We start from the raw sequence: 17,263 nt of genomic DNA, 5'->3' as shown, positions 1-17,263 counted from the left end.
ATGTCGCCGTTCCAGGTCCATCGCAGCTTCCCATTTGGGGAAGGCGGACAGGCGGACAGGCGGGAGGCGGGAGGCATTATCGATAAGGGGGGTTCGGGGGATTCACTAGTGCCAAAATAGACTAGCGGGGGAGACATGTGACGAGTGTGACGGCGTGACAGGACCAGGCATCAAGTTCCCCCGCCCTGAGGCCACAACGCTAGACTATAACAGGCATCGCAGCATAGGCCTGAAGTCCCGAAATAGAAACAAGTCAAGTCAGCTCCTCCCAATCGAGTTATCACCGGCTTTCTTTAAAGCGCCGCCGTCGGCCAGCCACCTTCTCCTCTTTTTCTCCTCCCCCTTCCATTTGGCGCCTGGTGACAATGCTCTGTCGGTCGAACCTTCGTCGCCGTCATCGTGGATTGATGCTTACAATCCCGAGCGGGTATCATCTTTGCTTGTTCTGACTCTTGCGAGACAAACGCCCCCCCGAACTCCCCTAAACCATCGATTGTTTCCTATGCGCACTACTCGTCATTGGGCTGGTCCCTAATTTTACCCGTGCGGTTTGCGATTTGATAGGGTCTTACGACGTCGGCGCGTGCTGGAAAGAAGATCTGCCCTGTCTCATCTCTCATTGAGTCAAAAGCTAAATCCATATGATACTACTTACTCCTCCACTTTCCCTCCTATCCTTATTATTACTCTGATTATTATTACTCTGATTATCATTATCATTATCATTACTACTTCCTGTGTTTATCATTGCACCAACATTTCTCTATTGAATATATAGAATCGTCTTCGACCCGGCGATTTATATCTCGTTTCTTTTCCCTTTTCTTGTCCACATAATCAGTGTTTGCTGTTTGCTTGCTTTTTGTCACAAAAGAACCATCAAGATGGAATCTTCCTTTCCCAACGTGATGAACCAACCTGTGCCGCCGGAACGGACTGAATTAGGGCCTCCACCCATGGTCATCCAACAGTACGCAAGGTATCCTCCGGCTCTGGAGCCTGGTTTACATAGCGCTTCTCCCATAGGCAATGCTCGCACTCACATAGCTCCCTCAAAGTCTCCACCTCTGGCGCGCAAAGCTACCCCGCGCAGCCTTCAGGCATCGCCAACCGGCCCACGGCCGATAGCGCCGCCTCCTCCACCTCCTCCTCCATCTGCAATGGTGGCGCACTCTGGACCTTCGATCTCGCCTCCAATGTATGATTCTATTCGCCCCCGGCCTCTACGGGAGTCGATGGACCAGACGGAAACACGATCCCTGCCATCTCGCGATCTGACTGACAGCTCCATTGATGATGCCTACATCATGTTTGTCTTCTATTGCAACCCAAATGTCCCTTTGTCCGTGGATACCTCAGAGCTCCGCAAGAACTTTCGCTGCCCACCCCGGAGTGATGGCAAGAGTTTCAGTATATTCGCATTGTGGGAGCTTATTCGGAAGCTAGATAGTAAGGAGCTAAAAACATGGATACAACTGGCGATCGAGCTGGGGGTAGAACCGCCTTCCTTGGAGAAGAAACAGAGCACCCAAAAGGTCCAGCAATATGCTGTTCGGCTCAAGGTTTGTCGCTAATATTATTCTGGAAGAACCCGTGGCTAGTGGACTAACCATTCGCTAGCGCTGGATGCGCGCAATGCACGTTGATGCATTTTTCGAGTATTGCCTTGGTCATCCGCATCCCTATTACACCCACCTTCCGCCTGCCAATGTGATCAGCGACAGCCGCGATGGAGTACCACTGGAAGAAGATCTTGCGCTACGGGCTCTGGTTCCGCAATGGAGGCCGAAAAGGGGCCGGAAGCGAGCCGAGGAAGAGAACGAAAGACTAGCCATGGCGAAAAGGCCCCATCTCGATCCAATAATGGGCGTGCTGCAGCCAGGGCCATTCCCAGGCCCCCCAGCACCATATCCGCCAGGTGCGCTGCCATTTAGCACCTTTCCTGACGAGATGGGATCGCATGATCCGTGGATGGGCAGCGCACCTCCATTCCCACCGGAAGGGAGTTCTGAGCCTTCGTCGCAGTCGAACCAGGACCTGCGTTGGCGACCTATCGAACGAGATTCGTCCCCAGGCAATTATCCGCATTCTGCTATAGCACCCAGGAGCCAGCATGAGTCCGAAGTCTTCATCCAGCCTGCAGAGCCGCGCTCAGCGGTCACAATGTCTTCTTCCGGGGAAAAGGCGCGGCCTAAACGACGCCATGGCCCGGCAGTGTCATCTGCCTGGCCTAGTAACACCGGTAGCAATGGAAAGACCAGAGGTCGGCCACCAAATCGAGGGACTGTCTCTGGACCATTCTCCTCGTTCCCAGTTAATCCGAATCGCACTGATCCATCCCATTTGCCGGGTCCAGGGCTTCGGAACTCCCCTGCTATGCTCCTTGACCAGGACCCTGCCGGCCGGTTCAATCACTCCCCTTTCCAGCAGTCCCCTACGCCGTTCCATTTCGGTTCCAAGCCAGATAAGTTGCAGCTTCAGGTACCGCCTCATCCCGGCACACCTGTCCGTCTGGCAACCCCTCCTACCCTAATGGTCAACGGTATCAACAATGCTCCTGGCTCGACGAAAATGGAGGGGCAGGGACCGCAGCGTAACGGCACTCTGGCTCCTCTAAACGACTTCATGAGCAATGTGGGCGTCACCAACCCATCTGCTTACGCGAACCGCAACAGCGTACCACATGCAGATATATCTTCGGATGATGTTGTACGTGCACTGTCAAGCGAACTTCTTCGCGGAAAGACCACTGGTCGGTCGGCTCCCATTAGCACTGAAGAGGCCCGGGCTCTAGCAATGTCTGTCGTGTCCAGCTTGACCACTACATATGCCAAGCTACCAGCTGGCTTGGCGGCGCTTATGTCCGCCTTGCATCTTGGGCTTGGACAGCAATTTGGCTATTCAGGGGTGACGGACAGCTTGATGACTGTAAATATCGAGTCAGGGCCTGCTGTAACCTCAGACACACCAAGCACCGACGGGAGCCCGAACTATGTGTACACCATCTCCCATGAGTACAAGCACGGACTTCGCTTCTCAACGAAGGTCACGTACGGAGACCTGAGCATCAGCACTCCCACTCCGGATAGTCACAAGCTGGACTTTACGCCCCGGGTAACCGAGGAACTGGAAGCCAGCATCGCAGAAGCCGACAGCATGACAGATGCAGAATTTGAAGTGGATGCGGAGAATTCCACCCCCGACGCAACGTGGAAACAACGATACCTCAAGCTCCGAGCGCAGGTGCAGCGAAAGGAGCGAATGTTGTCGCAATATAAGCGCAAAATTCTTGAGTCTGTGATGGCAGACATCTAAGCTCTGTGAGCACTGGTCGTTCGCAGAGAAAACCCCCTTTGATCGTCTTCTAATCCCCTCCCCAAGTCCTCCCCTCCCTCGACTCGTTGTGATACCCTATACAGTATATTTCTATGTAAATTGTCGAGGTTCACCTGGACACACTTATACTTCATTTTCTTCTATGCTCTTGGTTGTCTGTCTGTTCGTCTGTTGGCTGGAGCCAAATGGCGCTCTCCTGCTGTTTGTTGGTTTCGGTTCGGTCTTCTTTACAGATACCCCATGAGCGAACTTGTCCGATCTGCTTCACAGCCTGTTAGGTAGTATAGATTATTTTGATACCTTCAATGTTTAGTTCATATTTGCAGTAAATGAGACCCTATGCAAGTCCTGAAGTTCACCATAGTATCCTGTCGGAGTATCGTATGATTCGATATCCATCCTTTATTGCCCAACCTAATAACAACCAAGCCCGCAAGTTAAAGTCACAGCGCATCCACACCTCCTTCTGCCCCATCATTGACAAACCAGTAACTCATCCTCCCCTGAACTTGAATTGCATCATCCACCCAACTGACCAGTCAATCAAGTAATTCAGAGCAATTGAGAGCAAAGCCCTCAAGCCTCATCCACCTCAACATCATCGCCGTCAACCCCCTCCTCCTCCTCATCATCATCCACAGCCTCCTCCTTCACAGCCACCTCCTCCCCATCACCACTAACCTGATCGGAGAGTCCCTCCTCCCACAAAGCCGCCCTCACCTCCTCATCCTCCTCAGTCTCATCATCGTCTTCCTCCTTCTTGATCCCAACACCAGCATGCTGCTTCTTCTGCATCAACTTCTCAGCCCTAGCGACAACCATCTTCTTCAACCCCTTGGCCTTCTTCGATGCATCGTTGATGCCATCGGCCTTGCGCTTTCTGCCCTTGGTAGGTGTGGATGGAGTCGTGCTCTCTGTAGCGGTAGTATTGCTGGTACTACTAGCCCCAGTCCGTTTCTTAGCAGGTGTGTTGTTGGCTGAGGGGAGTGGGCCGCCGGAGGTGTTGATGCCGTGCGATTTGAGGAGGCGTTCGTAGCGCTTGGCTCTGTTTGTATGTAGTGGAGAAGGTTAGTGGTAGTGCGCGTATAGTATGGTTTGTTTGCGAAGTAGGGAGGATCATGCGATTATGAAATGCATTTGGAGGAAATATATATATATAGTATGTGTGGGTGTGAATGTGTATTTGAGTGAGTGGGAGGACTGAAGGGACAGGATGATGAGGAACGTACGCAGCAGCCTTGGTGATAATATTGCATTCTTGCGCGACGACGGTGAAGTCGATCTGTTCGGTTGTTACTGTTAGTAGGTTGTCTTTCTCTGGGAGGATTTGATGAGCTGGAGTGAAGAGTACGCACCTTGCCGCTGTTAGAGTGGCGGATACAGCTGAGGAGGAATTGAAGCTGCTCTTCCGGGGTGATGCGGTTGGGCTTGGACGGGGTAGTTGTGGGAGACATGTTGAGCTGGGTTTATTTCTGCTCGAGTCAAGTTGTAAGAAAGGCGAGGTGCGAGCAGATGTAAGTGAAATTCTCTTGTTTCGTGTAATTGTGGACTCGGTTGAAGGCTAGGGAAGACGATCGCTTGGGAAAGTGTGAACGGTGGTTATAGGAATGAGAGTAGGAGAGATAGAGTAGGAGGATGGAAGGAAGTAGGCAGAAAGAAGAGAAGAAGAGGAAGAAGGTGGGAGGGCAGGAACACTGAGACGAGTGGAGGGCTGAGGGGTTGTTGTTAGTGCAGTCACTGCTGGCTTCGCTTAGGTTTCTTGTGAATGAATGAGATATTTGACATACGTCCGGGCGTCTCGGACTGGGAGGTGGAGAAGTGAAGGGTCTCTAGAGAACAGTGATACGATACTACGCTCTGGCACTTCTGAACAACGGCTATTACGGTGTAGGCAGTCGGTAGGATGATTCTCTCTTTAGCAGTTATTAGTGCTCTAAGGCTACAGAACCCTCCTAATAAACCCAGCTATTCAGATTCTTTTAAGTAAGGATCGTGGAGTAAACTTCCCAACACCAGTAACAACGCAAGCCCTGCAAAGTGGTAAGGAAATACAAACTGCGTCAATCTCCAGTCCTTCCAGATAGTCATCCTTAAAAGTTCTCGCGCTAAATGGACCTTCCACGACAATGTGGACCAAATGAAGACAATGGAATGAACAAACTACATGGACTCAGTTGTCTGAATTCCATATAAGCGTTCAGCAGAATCGCAAAAAGAAGTTCACGCTGTAGCGCTCTCCACGCCACCATCCGGGGTATTGCCTTCCATGAGATCGTCTTCATCATCTTCCTCTTCCTCCTTCACAACAACAGCCGACTTAGCCCCACGCTTGCGGCCCTTGGTCTCCGACTTAAGCGTACCAGTGGCAGGAATGGGCTTCAAAGTAGTAGCCTTCGCTCCCTTACGCGCGGCGACTTTTCTGCCCTTGGGCTTGACGGGAGTAGGCACGTCGGAGTCGGACTGCTCTGCGACGCCATCACCAGCCTCGGTAGCACCTGCAGCTCCTTTATCCTTGTCTTCATTGGTACCTGCGCCCTTGAGCACGCCAGAGCCGGACTTGGCCTCAACATTGTTCAAATTGTAGCGCTTGCGAATGGCACGGAAACGGTTGCCGACTGAAGCAACATTGCTGTAACCCATCATGTCTCCAACCTTGGTAAGATCGATCTGAAGAAAGCAAGTTGGTATTAGTAGAGCCTATATCTGCGATGAGAGATGATAGTACCTGTTTGTCGTCCCCCATGCACTGCAGACAGGCGAGGAAGAACTGCGCGTCTGCATAAGGGATTTCTAGACCGGCGTTAATGGGCTTCGCGCCCTTGGATTTGGTAGCCTTATCCATAGCGAAGGTGAGAGTTTTCGATTGTCTAGATGGTATAACGTAGAGAAGTTGTAGGTTAGATGATTCAGATATGAGAAGTGAGTAAAAGTAAAGGGGCTAATCACCAAGATGGAAAGGAGATGAAGAGGGACTGTTCAGGTGGTGAAAGAACAGAGACAAGTGAGAGGTTAAGCCACAAAGCCCCACTGTATAAACACGCCAGAATGTGAGATACCTCACAGATCAGTTCTCTGCTATTCCAGGTCAATTGGCGAAGCTAACTCCCGGTCCACTCTCCCAGCGTTGCTCGTGATATCTGTTGGTGGTGGTATGAGGGAAAAGTGAAGCAGGTTATAAGATGCTACGCACCGTCGATCTCAAAACTACAGCCCAACTGAAGAATGACTTCATAAGCAAAAGCAATGTCATATTTCTGTGATCAAGGTAGTTCTAGCAAAGGAACATCAGTCCTTGTGGTCGTTTGTCGAAGCCAGCAACAAATCCCCAGAAAACCCGCTTCCAGATCCCACAAGGACCGAGTTCTACCAGCCATACCAACCTCAAATGCAGAAACAAGAACTGTGACTGATGTCCTTAGTTCTCAATGACAGTAATCTCCGACTTTCTGTCCGATAGTTCCTCCTTGGCCTCCCTATCTACACTCTTGCCTTTGTCGACCGGCTCTTCTTTGATCTCGTCCAGCTTCTTCTCCTCGTCTTCTGGCTCAGACTTATAGGTCTCCCAGCCAACTGAAGCCATAGATGATGGCAAATACTGCTGCTCATGGTGCTGCTGCTGGTAATAACTACCTGCAAATCCTCCCATCGGTGTGTACATGTTGTATTCATCCATACTGTATCTGTGCGGGTAGTAGAATCCCCACGGATATGCCATATGGGGGAAGAATGGTCCCGGATGCATGGAATGAGGAGGAGCGAGAGGTATATCTGCCATACGAGGCATTGTCTCGCCGTAACTCTCCTCCTTGACCTCCTCCGTGATTTCCTCCTTAATGGGGACGAAAGGTTCAAAGTCAGGGTAAGAAGTCGCCGGCACAGTCGTGGCCCCTGCCCTACTGGAGCTAGCTCTGGCTGACCTTCTGTTCTCGACTCTCTTAGGACGCGTCACTTTCTGGCTGGGCCCTTGATTCTCCAGCTGGCCTTTGAGCCGCGAGTACCGCATTCTTGCAGCATGCCCATTGGAGATATTCAGCTGCGAGGCAACCAAGGCCCAGTCGATCTACTCAGTGGTCAGCTACTATTATTGTCTTCCAGAGCTTCATTCACGAACCGTTCTCAAGTCCAACTGTTTCATAATGGTGTACAAGAACTTTACAGCCGGCTCATCGACTGACATCATAGACTTGGTGCGTCTGTAGTTGGAAGCGGTGGACGTAGCCGATGATGGATTCGTTGGAGATGCGAAATCATTCTCGGCTTGATGATTCATGGTTAGGTCGGGCTTCATAGTACCTGCTATGCCAGAAGCACTCATGTCAGGGAGACATTCCATAGAGGATATGTGAAGGGACGTACCAGACGCACTGGGTTTGACGGTGGTTTTGGTAGGAGTTGGGCTCCGGTTTTCCATCGCCTCAACTACTCCAACGCATGTACGTGAGTAAGTTGCTGACCTCCTGTGCAAGCACAATGGAATATGGAGTGTTCACTGCGTGAGAAAGATGTTGGAGGTGAATGATGAGAGACGGATGAACATGGCTTTGGACCTGATACTTATAGACCTACATTCCAGTACCGGGATAAGTTTCGGTATCTCCTTTGTGAGTGAATCGAAGTACTGTATTCACGCTTGCCATGAGGGCTCCACTTTGTTTCTAACATAGACAGGGTATGTGCAGTTAGGCATTGGCTCCATACAGATGCCTAGCGCCCTGTTCCTGTTAATGTCACGGATTACCGAGCTTGATTGGTGCTACTAACCCGTGCATGCGGGCTAGTGAGTCGGGCTGCTGGCACAGGATTGGAAGATTGGGTGTAGCCCACCAGAAAACAAAGCCAAGGTTGGGTCTAGATGCACTCTAGGCAGTTGGTTCTGGGTAGTCTGTCTATGTTCTGTGAATACAGACAGGGTCTTAGTCCAGGTTCCCCATTTTTAGTAGGTGTTCGTTACCAGATATATGGGCTCACTTAGATATAATTGGACTTGTGAAAGATGGAAAATGTGCAATTGAACTGATATCCCATTAAGGGTGTATATCATGTCATATCTCATGGTGAGATGCTATTACAAACTATTAATATCTCTGTAGAACTGGATTGGGAGAATTAACAGAATATATACTAAATAATTTACCAGCCAAGGACAACTGGTAACGCGTGAAAGCTAAGTACTAGTAATCAACTAATGGTCTTTGTGGCTCTACTTTGCCATTGGCAGTTTCTCGAGACAGCTGTACCTGGAACATTATTTCCAAACACTACTTGTCCTGTCACCTCTAGACTTTACATGCTTTTACACGTATATTAGGACAACCTTTATGTTTGAGTAGGCAATGTAGGCACAGATAGCTGCATGATAACTTTTACTAGTAAATAAATTATACTATAATCCTGGAAACGTACCTCTGCCTGTAAACAAAAGTGGATGATTTATCTTTCCATGGAACACCAATCACACCAAAATAATTAGCTGGTAGTACCGATGTCTCATGCTATTTTTATATGTCAACTCGACTTACGGAAGATACCGTGGTTCTGTGCATATTTGCGTGGCTCTCTCCGCGATAACTAGTTACTACTAGTACTTCTCTTTGGGAGAAGCCGCCAACCGTACGGTTACTTCCACAAATGTCAAATCCTGCATAGTGAATACTTACAGGAAGGATTCAAACCTAGATTTGGTGCCACTGTTGCCTGTTCAACCATGTTTCCCTACTGTTTACTCGATCGTGGATCTCCAACTTCAGCGATGATGTCGACAGTGGGTCCTGACTAATCACAATACCCCTCTCGGCATACAAGGTGCAGATATTCTGCTTCAGTATATGATTTCTCTTTGCAGGAGTCACCAAATGAACAATATGTCCTTGGTAGCAATAGGTGCCTGCTATGTGGATACAATCCTAACGTTGGTTGGCGCCCTCTACTGTTAGTTCCCATCTTTTCCATAGCTAACTCTTCGTATCAGAACACCCCACTATCCGGGAGAAGATGATAAGCTACGAGCTTCCAGTATCTCCCATCGGCGGGGAGGTAACTGTCCAAACTCTCTGGAAGTCTTGAAGCAGTTGACAATGAACAACCCATCAACTGCTGATGTCTCTCTGAATCTGATTGCTGTCCTACCTGCGAAGGCATCTACTGCTGCCCAAGAGATTCAGTCGGCATTCAAACCGCATGTTGATCTGTCTCATTGTATCTTTCGAGAGGCCTTCAATGAGCCTGCCTCAAGTTACATCATCAAGAGTGAATCGTCTGGCAGTCGTACCATTGTCAACTACAATGAATTGCCTGAAATGACGGTGGATGAGTTTACCCAGATTGCAGGCAATCTCACCAACCCAACTTGGTTCCATTTCGAGGTTTGTCATTCAATTTATGATGCATTCTCTGGAGCTAACAGTTTAGTCAACAGGGTCGGATACCTGACGTGACTCTATCATGTATCCGATATCTCCGTCAGCGGTACCCATCCGCGACTATCAGCGTCGAGGTTGAGAAGCCTGGGCGCGAGGGTTTGCAGAACCTAGCAGAGGAAGCTGACGTAGTGTTCTACTCGAAGAGCTGGGCTCAAGTAAGTGCCCCTGGATCAGAAAGTCCACATCATGCGTTCCTCTAACCACCGACTCGCAGGGAAACGGATATCATACTGCTGAAGAATGTGTTCAGAAAGAAACGACATTGACACGAAAAGCGTATGATTCTTGCTGTAATTTACACGTTGAGTCCAAGGGTGCTAATTTTACCAGGTCGTTGCTGTGCTGCACTTGGGGTCAAGACGGTGCTGTGGCTTTTGAGCCCAAGACGCAGACTTCAGTTCATAGTCCTGCATATTCTGCAGCAAACTTTCAAGTCATCGAGTAAGTCGGCTAGGTCTTCATCACTCCCTTAGTCCGGGTTTTTATTTGTCCTTTCCGGCAATTATTGGATATTAATGACAGCTTCTAACATTGAACAAGCCCGATTGGCGCAGGTGACACTTTTATAGCCGGTATGCTATACGCACTAATCTGTCGAGGAGATGAATGGAGCCTGTCACAGAAACTGGGCTTTGCCAATCGACTCGCGGGTATAAAGGTCTCTCAAGAGGGGTTTTCAGGTCTTGCAAGAGCTTTGGAATCTTTTCCTTAGAGACGTTGTGTGTCATTGCAAAGAGTAATTTTGCAGGGTAACGGTAATAATTCGAGCAATGAAAATATGTCATGGTCGACTCAAGAGTTGGAGAGCAAAAGTCACTACGAGTGCAGCCGTTATGTTTCGTGGTGAACTAGTAGCCATCTAAAAACTACAACATTAGCAACTTATAAGCATATTGGGCGTATTATAGTTGAGGTGATAAACAATTGGCATGATTGTTATGATCACACGTGATAAGGATCTAGACTCAACTGTAGGAAAAGATGGTTGTCACGTGACTATTATCTACGGATGCGGAAGGCGGTCGCAACCAAAATTTATTCTGCCCGCAGCTTTTTCTAAATTTGCGGGCGATCAACAGATTCGGAGTCTTCAAATCCCTACAACCCATACACCATGGCATCCGTTTACAAGACTATTTCGAAGAAGGCAGCTCGTCAGCTGGCCAAGGAGGAGGAGTTTGATGAGGAGGATATCGAGATGGAGGAATTTCTCGACAATGCCGACGACACCACCGACAGTGAAAGCGATGAAGAAACTACGACCGAATCGGCCAAGAAGCAGCTCGCTCAGGGATTCATGCCCAAGACTCGTGTACTGATGCTGACATCTCGAGGTGTGACATACCGGTATGCTTGATTCCATGCTCAAATAATATATGTGCAAGCGCGAATGTGATGCTGATATTTTCTGTTTGCTGCAGCCATCGACACCTGCTCGCCGACCTTGCGTCTCTGCTCCCCCACACTCACAAGGAAAGCAAACTCGACACCAAGAAGAAGACCGCTGGATACAACCTGCTCCTTAACTCTCTCGCCGACCTTCACTCCTGCAATGTGATTTTCTTCCTCGAGGCTCGTAAGCAGGGTCAAGACTTGTACCTTTGGCTTGCTCGCCCTCCCAACGGACCGACGATCAAGTTCCACGTCGCCAACTTGCACACAATGGCCGAATTGAATGCTGGATTCAGCGGCAACTGCCTCAAGGGTGGCCGTGGTCTTGTTGTTTTCGATCGCTCTTTCGACGAACAGGGTCCGCTCATGAGCCAACCCGGCAACGAATACCGGGGTCTGATCAGAGAGATGCTGCGCGGTGTTTTCTGCGTCCCTAAGCGTGGTGTTAAGGGCATGAAGCCGTTTATTGACCGCATCATTGGTGTGTTTGGTGTGGATGGCAAGATCTGGATCCGTGTCTACGAGATCCGCGAGTCTGAGGCTGGAAAGAAGTCTGAGGATGGTGCAGATGCCAAGCCCGCTCCCAAGAGCAAGGACGGTCAGCCGGAGGTTTCTCTGGTCGAGATCGGCCCCCGCTTTGTTCTTACGCCTATTGTCATCTTGGAGGGCAGCTTTGGCGGTCCTGTCATCTATGAGAACAAGGAGTACGTGAGCCCGAACCAGGTCCGTCGCGAGGTCCGCATGAGCAAGGCTGCTCGCTACGCCAAGCGCAGAGATGTGCAGACCGACCGGTTCGCGAAGCGGTCGACCCTGGGACTGGGAGAAGGCGAGAGGAAGCCGGATGCGCTCGACACGAGGCAACTATTTAAGTGATGGATTCCCGTTTTGTTGGTTCTTTCTGTTGTTTTACGCCCTATTAGACTTGATATCCTCAAGGGATGTATATGTATTGATGCGAGGGGTACATGCATGGTCCTGCTGGCGTCTGGTGTGAAATAATAATAAAAGTTTTGATGCTACGGTTCACTATTATCCTGATCCCATGGATCTAATCATAGAATACACAGCCCGTAGACTTCTTGGGTGGATTAACATCGTTGCTATGGGCCTCGCTGATTGGGTAAACGGGGACAGGTCAGTCTTTCAGCTTGCCAAGAAAGGGTATGACTTGCAGCAAGGGAGGCCTTGAACTAGTGTGCTGTATTTTCGCAAGCTATATGTCGCAATCTGACTTAGAGTACGGAGTAGCTGGTGAACCAATGGAGCCATGGCGCATCTGCGGAGGACGGAGCGTCGGTCTGGCTGGAAAGCGGAATGATGAAGGGGATCCTGTCAAGTGACTTAGCGGCGGGTCTCCCTTTGCCTGCCCCGGATTTCCTCAGCGCAACTGCACCCTTTCGCTCGTCATCATGGCATCCCTTTCGCAATACAGCGCTGGGTGGTTGCTGGGTGCTCATGCACCTTCTTCCACAATGGCCTCCACTCTGTCTTGCTTCCACTGTGAATTGATCACCCCCAAGGGCGGGGTCGCGACCTAGAGTTAGATCGTGATCGCGACGGCGTTGACTCACTACAGCGCCGAGGCTACCTCTGCCTAAGACTCGCAATTGAACAATATAACTCTTTCCATACCATTTGACCAAAATTAACTGTATTAGGTACGCGTGGTCGGTCCATAAGACCTACTGGTGTACTCCGTATTTGCTGACGCCTCTAGATCCTTCAACCCATTGAACCATGCCCTTCCATCAATTGGCCACGGAGCTATTGCTCCATATATTTCGCTCATGCGATTCAGTCACCGATGTTATGAACCTTGCAATGACTTGCCGGCGACTTCATACCGTTTTCCACCGGTCCAATAAGCTACAAACCCTCGTTGATGTTGCCGAGTCTGAGTTCGGTCCATTGGATGATATCATCCAGATCGTCACACAGAATACCAGCCAACGTGCCCACCTATTTCGTACCGCCCCTATAACCAACTCCCTCCTTAAACAAATAGTCCAGATTGGGCACGTGGCCCAGAAGTGGGAAACCATATACCCGGTTAAGAAATGGAAGACCGATTTTGAGAATCGTCGCTCGCTGGATGATGATGAGCGGTTCCGTCTCCGCCGTGCAATCTATCGTCTCTGGCTGTACCACCGAGCCTTTCATACGGAGTCTTATAGTCGGTTCAGCCGCACCCTTCCACACATCGTTTCCGAGCGTGCCCAACTCTTGCACAACTGGTCTACAGCCGAGCTGGCGGAGATTGAGGACGTGCGTTTAATCATCGGTGATATTGTGCAGAACCACATCTGTCCCAGCAACGGGACCATTCAACGCAAGTTCCGAAAACGCTATCCGGAAAGTAACCATCAATTGACGTTCAATATCCATCTAAATTATCCTTCGAGCAGTAGTCCCGCTGGTGCACCTAGTCTGTTCGAGAAGAACCCCAATTCGGCCGAGCAGTATTTCCACACCGCGCACCCTAGCAACTTCACTGAATCGCCCGCTAAATATAAGTCGCGGTTTCGGAACGATTACTTCCATGACCCTGGTTCTGAGGGTTGGGGTGACGAGATCCCACATTATTATGTTGTGCAAGACATGCTGAAACTCGATCCAGGCCAGGTGATCTGGCTACGGGAGCATGCACTTCTCAAGGAACAGGTGGAGACTTATGTACGCTCTTTTGGGGACTGGTTCCGCGACAATGGCGAGACCTTTGGCGATACGCTAGAGTGGGTGATGAAAGAGCGGGGAGATGATATTGATGAGTTTCGAGCTGCTATTGCAGACCGGGAGCTAGGCGTGGTGTGGGATTGATGTGATGCAATTGTGTATGTTTGTTTGCTGTCATATCGCGTAGCATATTGGTTACTGTAGGAGACATGTTACTGTTACAATAGCCAGAGAGTGGAGACTACTAGTAGCAGCTGTGCGATGGTAGCGTTGTCCCTTGTGTGACTACTTCCAAGGTTCTCAGATTCTAGTTACTCTTCACTGATTGGTAACTTACATTCTCGAAAGCCCAGTGTCTGACATATACAGGCATCTGATCTCGCTTCGACAGTAGACAGTATACCATGCACGCCAAGCAAACGACTGACTTCCTGCCATCTAGACGCAAGTAACTAAGTATCCATTCTGACCCATCATCCCGTTCCTGACATCTAATTCTACAGTAGTGCGTACAGCAAAACAGACATAATCGCAACTCTAATGAGAATACATACCTGAAACCCCCTAATCAGCTCTTACTACCTACCTGCACATCGACCGATCATCTCTCACCCACGTGTCAAGACCCAGAGCATAAGAGCAACCGTAGCTAGTAAACTATCTATCTAGTAGATAGCTAAGTACCTGTCAAACGGAACTCTATTCCGTTAATCAATAACTAGTCATTACTATTACTATCTGTCTTTGCTATAACTAGGCATCCCACACACCATATCACTCAACCTTGAATACAATCCAGCATGCAAGTAACTAATACGCAGCTGAATAGCCCCCAACTCACCAACAAATGCAAAGCAGTCAGGTCAGGAAAAACAACCCCCCTCCCCCTAGTCAATTCTCACCTTCACCTCCCCCCCCCCCCTGATCAACCCAGTCTAAACCAGACGGGGAATAAATTCAGCCGCGGCGGCTAACAGTGGGTAGGAGTGAGTGGAGACCGCTGTGAAGGGGAAGGGAAGGGAAGGAAAGGAAGCACCTTGAAACCGAGGCGGTCTTACATAAGGAATTGCCGGGGTGGTTGGCTAGTATTTAGTAAGTATGAGTGGGGGCTGGAAAAGGTGGCTGTGAAATTGTGCAGTACGTATCTGTGTACATAATTCATTTATCATTCAGATATTCCCCTACATTATAACTTATGATGGTCGAGTGAGTACCGTGTGTAGCGATGAGAGAGAGAGAGAGAGAGGAAAGAGAAAAGTAGCTGTGGAGCTCCCGGGTCAAAAGTGGGCCGGGGGAGTGATGCCCGCATGGGGTTGGCGAATTATTAATGGCTAGTAACGGGCAAACCAACGGGCGTCGGGCCCCATCCGAGGCGGCCAGAAGGGACGATTGCTTGCTTTGCTTTTCTTTACGGGTCACTTTTTATTATTTTATTTTTTTTTTTTTTCTCTTTTTTTCTTTCATTGCATTTATAGGCGAGTAATCTTAGCAAAACACACTGTGCATACCGAACAGACAATCCTGTAGAGCCACGGATAAGACGCCGAGGGGAAAGTGGGGAGATACAACAACATTCGTTAAACCAAATAGGGTTTTGGGTTTCCGTCATCAGGCAGACATCATGGGGGCAAAAGCAATAAGACGTTATTCAGATCAATTTCTCATCAGGTTAGAATATAGGGAAAGAAAAAGAGGAAAAGAGGTGGAGGAAATCAACAAAAAGGGGAGTAAAAGAAAAAAAAAAGAGGAAAGTGATGAAAAGGGAAACAGAAGATATAAAGGCAAAGCGAACAAGGTGTCGGGAGAATGTGATGTCCAACAAACACCGCCGTACAATGTCCATGACCCCAGGTGCCATTCCTAACAACGTCCCTCTTGTGTATCATCTCCAGGAGGCTAAGTAACAGACAAAAAGAGAGTTCAAGACCGTTCAATTATCACATCACAAAAATAAAAAGTCGTTGCGGTTGACGTGTCACACATTCCCCGATCTCGTGGCCCCTTAACAGCATCCCTGCTTGGTCTTCGGGTCCTCCGACTCGTCGATCCGCACCATATCGCGGCGGTCGCCCAGAACGGTCTGGCCGGCATCACCGCCATCCAGAGCCTTGCTGGAGACGATGCGGTAGATTTCTGAAAGTAACAATGTCAGCATGACGAAGTTCGTCTGGCAAACGGATACACGGGGGCAAGTCTAACCTGTCAGGATGTTCTGGAAAGCAAGCTCGACGTTGCTGGCGTCAAGGGCGGATGTCTCGATGAAAGAGAGGTTGTTCTCGCCTAGTAGTATGTTAACACACCAGCAAATTCAACTCATGGGTCGCCATCGGCGAAGGTCCCAACATACTCGCAAATTGCTTGGCCTCTTCCGTGGGCACAGCCCGCAGGTGCCTCAAATCACTCTTGTTACCAACCAGCATGATGACGATGTTGGAGTCGGCATGATCGCGGAGTTCCTTCAACCACCGGTTGACATTGTCGTAGGTCTGGTGCTTACTGATATCATAGACGAGAAGAGCACCGACAGCACCCCGATAGTAAGCGGAGGTGATGGCACGGTAACGTTCCTGACCAGCAGTATCCCAAATCTGAGCCTTGATCGTCTTGGAATCGACCTGGATCGAGCGGGTAGCGAACTCGACACCGATGGTGGACTTGGAGTCCAGATTGAACTCGTTACGGGTGAAACGACTCAAAAGGTTGGACTTTCCAACACCAGAGTCTCCAATCAGGACAACTGTTCAGAACAAACCGTCGTTGGTTAGCCGTGTATCGCGAAATGCGGCCGACAATAGAGGCGACGGGATCGAGCGGCGACTGCGGAGACGGGAAGTGGCAACTTTACCTTTGAAGAGAAACTACCAAGTAACCCGTTAGTTATACTGTTGCTTGGCAAGGGGTGCGAATGGGAGAAAGAGGATACTCACATCGTACTCGTCGTTAGCCATGAGGGGTGGTTTGCGAGAGCTCGCTTAGCTTTGTTACACGTAAGATCTAAAGGACTGGGAAGGGATACGACGTGGTCGAGCTTGGAGGGGAGGTTTGGAGGCTCTTTGAAATGAAATCCGGGCAATAGAGTGTGTCTGACTTTCTGAGAGGAGGGGCGCAACGTTGTCAGCTTTCAGGACCACATCCAAGGGACAGAGGGCACTCGGGGGGAGCGAGGAGAAGGGATGTTTAAAAGTAACCGACGGGAGGCGGGAACGGAGGAACTTACCGATGAGTGTAGGGGGAGGCAGGCACCGGGGCAGGGAGATTAGGAGGTTATCCAGACTGACTTTCTCCCTACGGATTCCCGTCCGTCGTTCGCAGTGCCGAGTGCACTGTCGCCCCTTCGGGCCTAGCGCCGGATCACGTGCGCGTATGCAGGTGGGCGGCGCGAGGACTTCAGTCCCTGATCTATTGATCAATTATTGTAAGTATCCTGTTGGGGGAGATCGCAA

At 49.8% G+C, this 17,263-nt stretch overlaps 7 protein-coding genes across 7 annotated transcripts; 3 read left to right on the top strand and 4 right to left on the bottom strand.

Annotated features, from left to right (window-relative positions):
* Nucleotides 1-884: 884 nt before the first annotated feature.
* Nucleotides 885-3,315, top strand: abp2 (putative ARS binding protein Abp2; the record flags this gene model as incomplete). Its single annotated transcript, XM_025703427.1, has 2 exons — nucleotides 885-1,562; nucleotides 1,621-3,315. 2 exons carry the CDS (start codon nucleotides 885-887, stop codon nucleotides 3,313-3,315), a joined length of 2,373 nt encoding a protein of 790 aa, XP_025559226.1.
* Nucleotides 3,316-3,912: 597 nt separating this feature from the next.
* On the bottom strand, nucleotides 3,913-4,790 carry BO88DRAFT_437994 (uncharacterized protein; the record flags this gene model as incomplete). Its single annotated transcript, XM_025709652.1, has 3 exons — nucleotides 3,913-4,381; nucleotides 4,566-4,618; nucleotides 4,692-4,790. The coding sequence occupies 3 exons, from the start codon at nucleotides 4,788-4,790 to the stop codon at nucleotides 3,913-3,915; spliced, it is 621 nt and encodes a 206-aa protein (XP_025559225.1).
* A 766-nt stretch (nucleotides 4,791-5,556) lies between these two features.
* On the bottom strand, nucleotides 5,557-6,178 carry BO88DRAFT_457130 (uncharacterized protein; the record flags this gene model as incomplete). Its single annotated transcript, XM_025710973.1, has 2 exons — nucleotides 5,557-6,003; nucleotides 6,062-6,178. 2 exons carry the CDS (start codon nucleotides 6,176-6,178, stop codon nucleotides 5,557-5,559), a joined length of 564 nt encoding a protein of 187 aa, XP_025559224.1.
* A 573-nt stretch (nucleotides 6,179-6,751) lies between these two features.
* Nucleotides 6,752-7,747, bottom strand: BO88DRAFT_418542 (uncharacterized protein; the record flags this gene model as incomplete). The annotated part of the gene is made up of 3 exons (XM_025708351.1): nucleotides 6,752-7,396; nucleotides 7,448-7,629; nucleotides 7,693-7,747. The coding sequence occupies 3 exons, from the start codon at nucleotides 7,745-7,747 to the stop codon at nucleotides 6,752-6,754; spliced, it is 882 nt and encodes a 293-aa protein (XP_025559223.1).
* Nucleotides 7,748-9,197: 1,450 nt separating this feature from the next.
* BO88DRAFT_372401 (ketohexokinase) lies at nucleotides 9,198-10,598 on the top strand (the record flags this gene model as incomplete). Its single annotated transcript, XM_025704237.1, has 6 exons — nucleotides 9,198-9,244; nucleotides 9,305-9,698; nucleotides 9,752-9,910; nucleotides 9,970-10,031; nucleotides 10,086-10,196; nucleotides 10,296-10,598. 6 exons carry the CDS (start codon nucleotides 9,198-9,200, stop codon nucleotides 10,465-10,467), a joined length of 945 nt encoding a protein of 314 aa, XP_025559222.1. The 3' UTR covers nucleotides 10,468-10,598.
* Nucleotides 10,599-10,829: 231 nt separating this feature from the next.
* On the top strand, nucleotides 10,830-13,964 carry BO88DRAFT_446276 (Brix-domain-containing protein; the record flags this gene model as incomplete). The annotated part of the gene is made up of 5 exons (XM_025710276.1): nucleotides 10,830-11,102; nucleotides 11,177-12,016; nucleotides 12,493-12,673; nucleotides 12,912-13,076; nucleotides 13,359-13,964. Exons 1-5 carry the CDS (start codon nucleotides 10,870-10,872, stop codon nucleotides 13,962-13,964), a joined length of 2,025 nt encoding a protein of 674 aa, XP_025559221.1. The 5' UTR covers nucleotides 10,830-10,869.
* Nucleotides 13,965-15,822: 1,858 nt separating this feature from the next.
* On the bottom strand, nucleotides 15,823-16,768 carry BO88DRAFT_457125 (Rab family GTPase; the record flags this gene model as incomplete). The annotated part of the gene is made up of 5 exons (XM_025710972.1): nucleotides 15,823-15,953; nucleotides 16,020-16,100; nucleotides 16,168-16,557; nucleotides 16,666-16,678; nucleotides 16,748-16,768. 5 exons carry the CDS (start codon nucleotides 16,766-16,768, stop codon nucleotides 15,823-15,825), a joined length of 636 nt encoding a protein of 211 aa, XP_025559220.1.
* Between the last annotated feature and the right edge of the window lie 495 nt (nucleotides 16,769-17,263).

Source organism: Aspergillus vadensis (assembly GCF_003184925.1).
Source record: "Aspergillus vadensis CBS 113365 unplaced genomic scaffold BO88scaffold_25, whole genome shotgun sequence".
Lineage (NCBI taxonomy): Eukaryota > Fungi > Ascomycota > Eurotiomycetes > Eurotiales > Aspergillaceae > Aspergillus > Aspergillus vadensis.
This window is presented reverse-complemented; position numbering and strand designations above follow the sequence as displayed.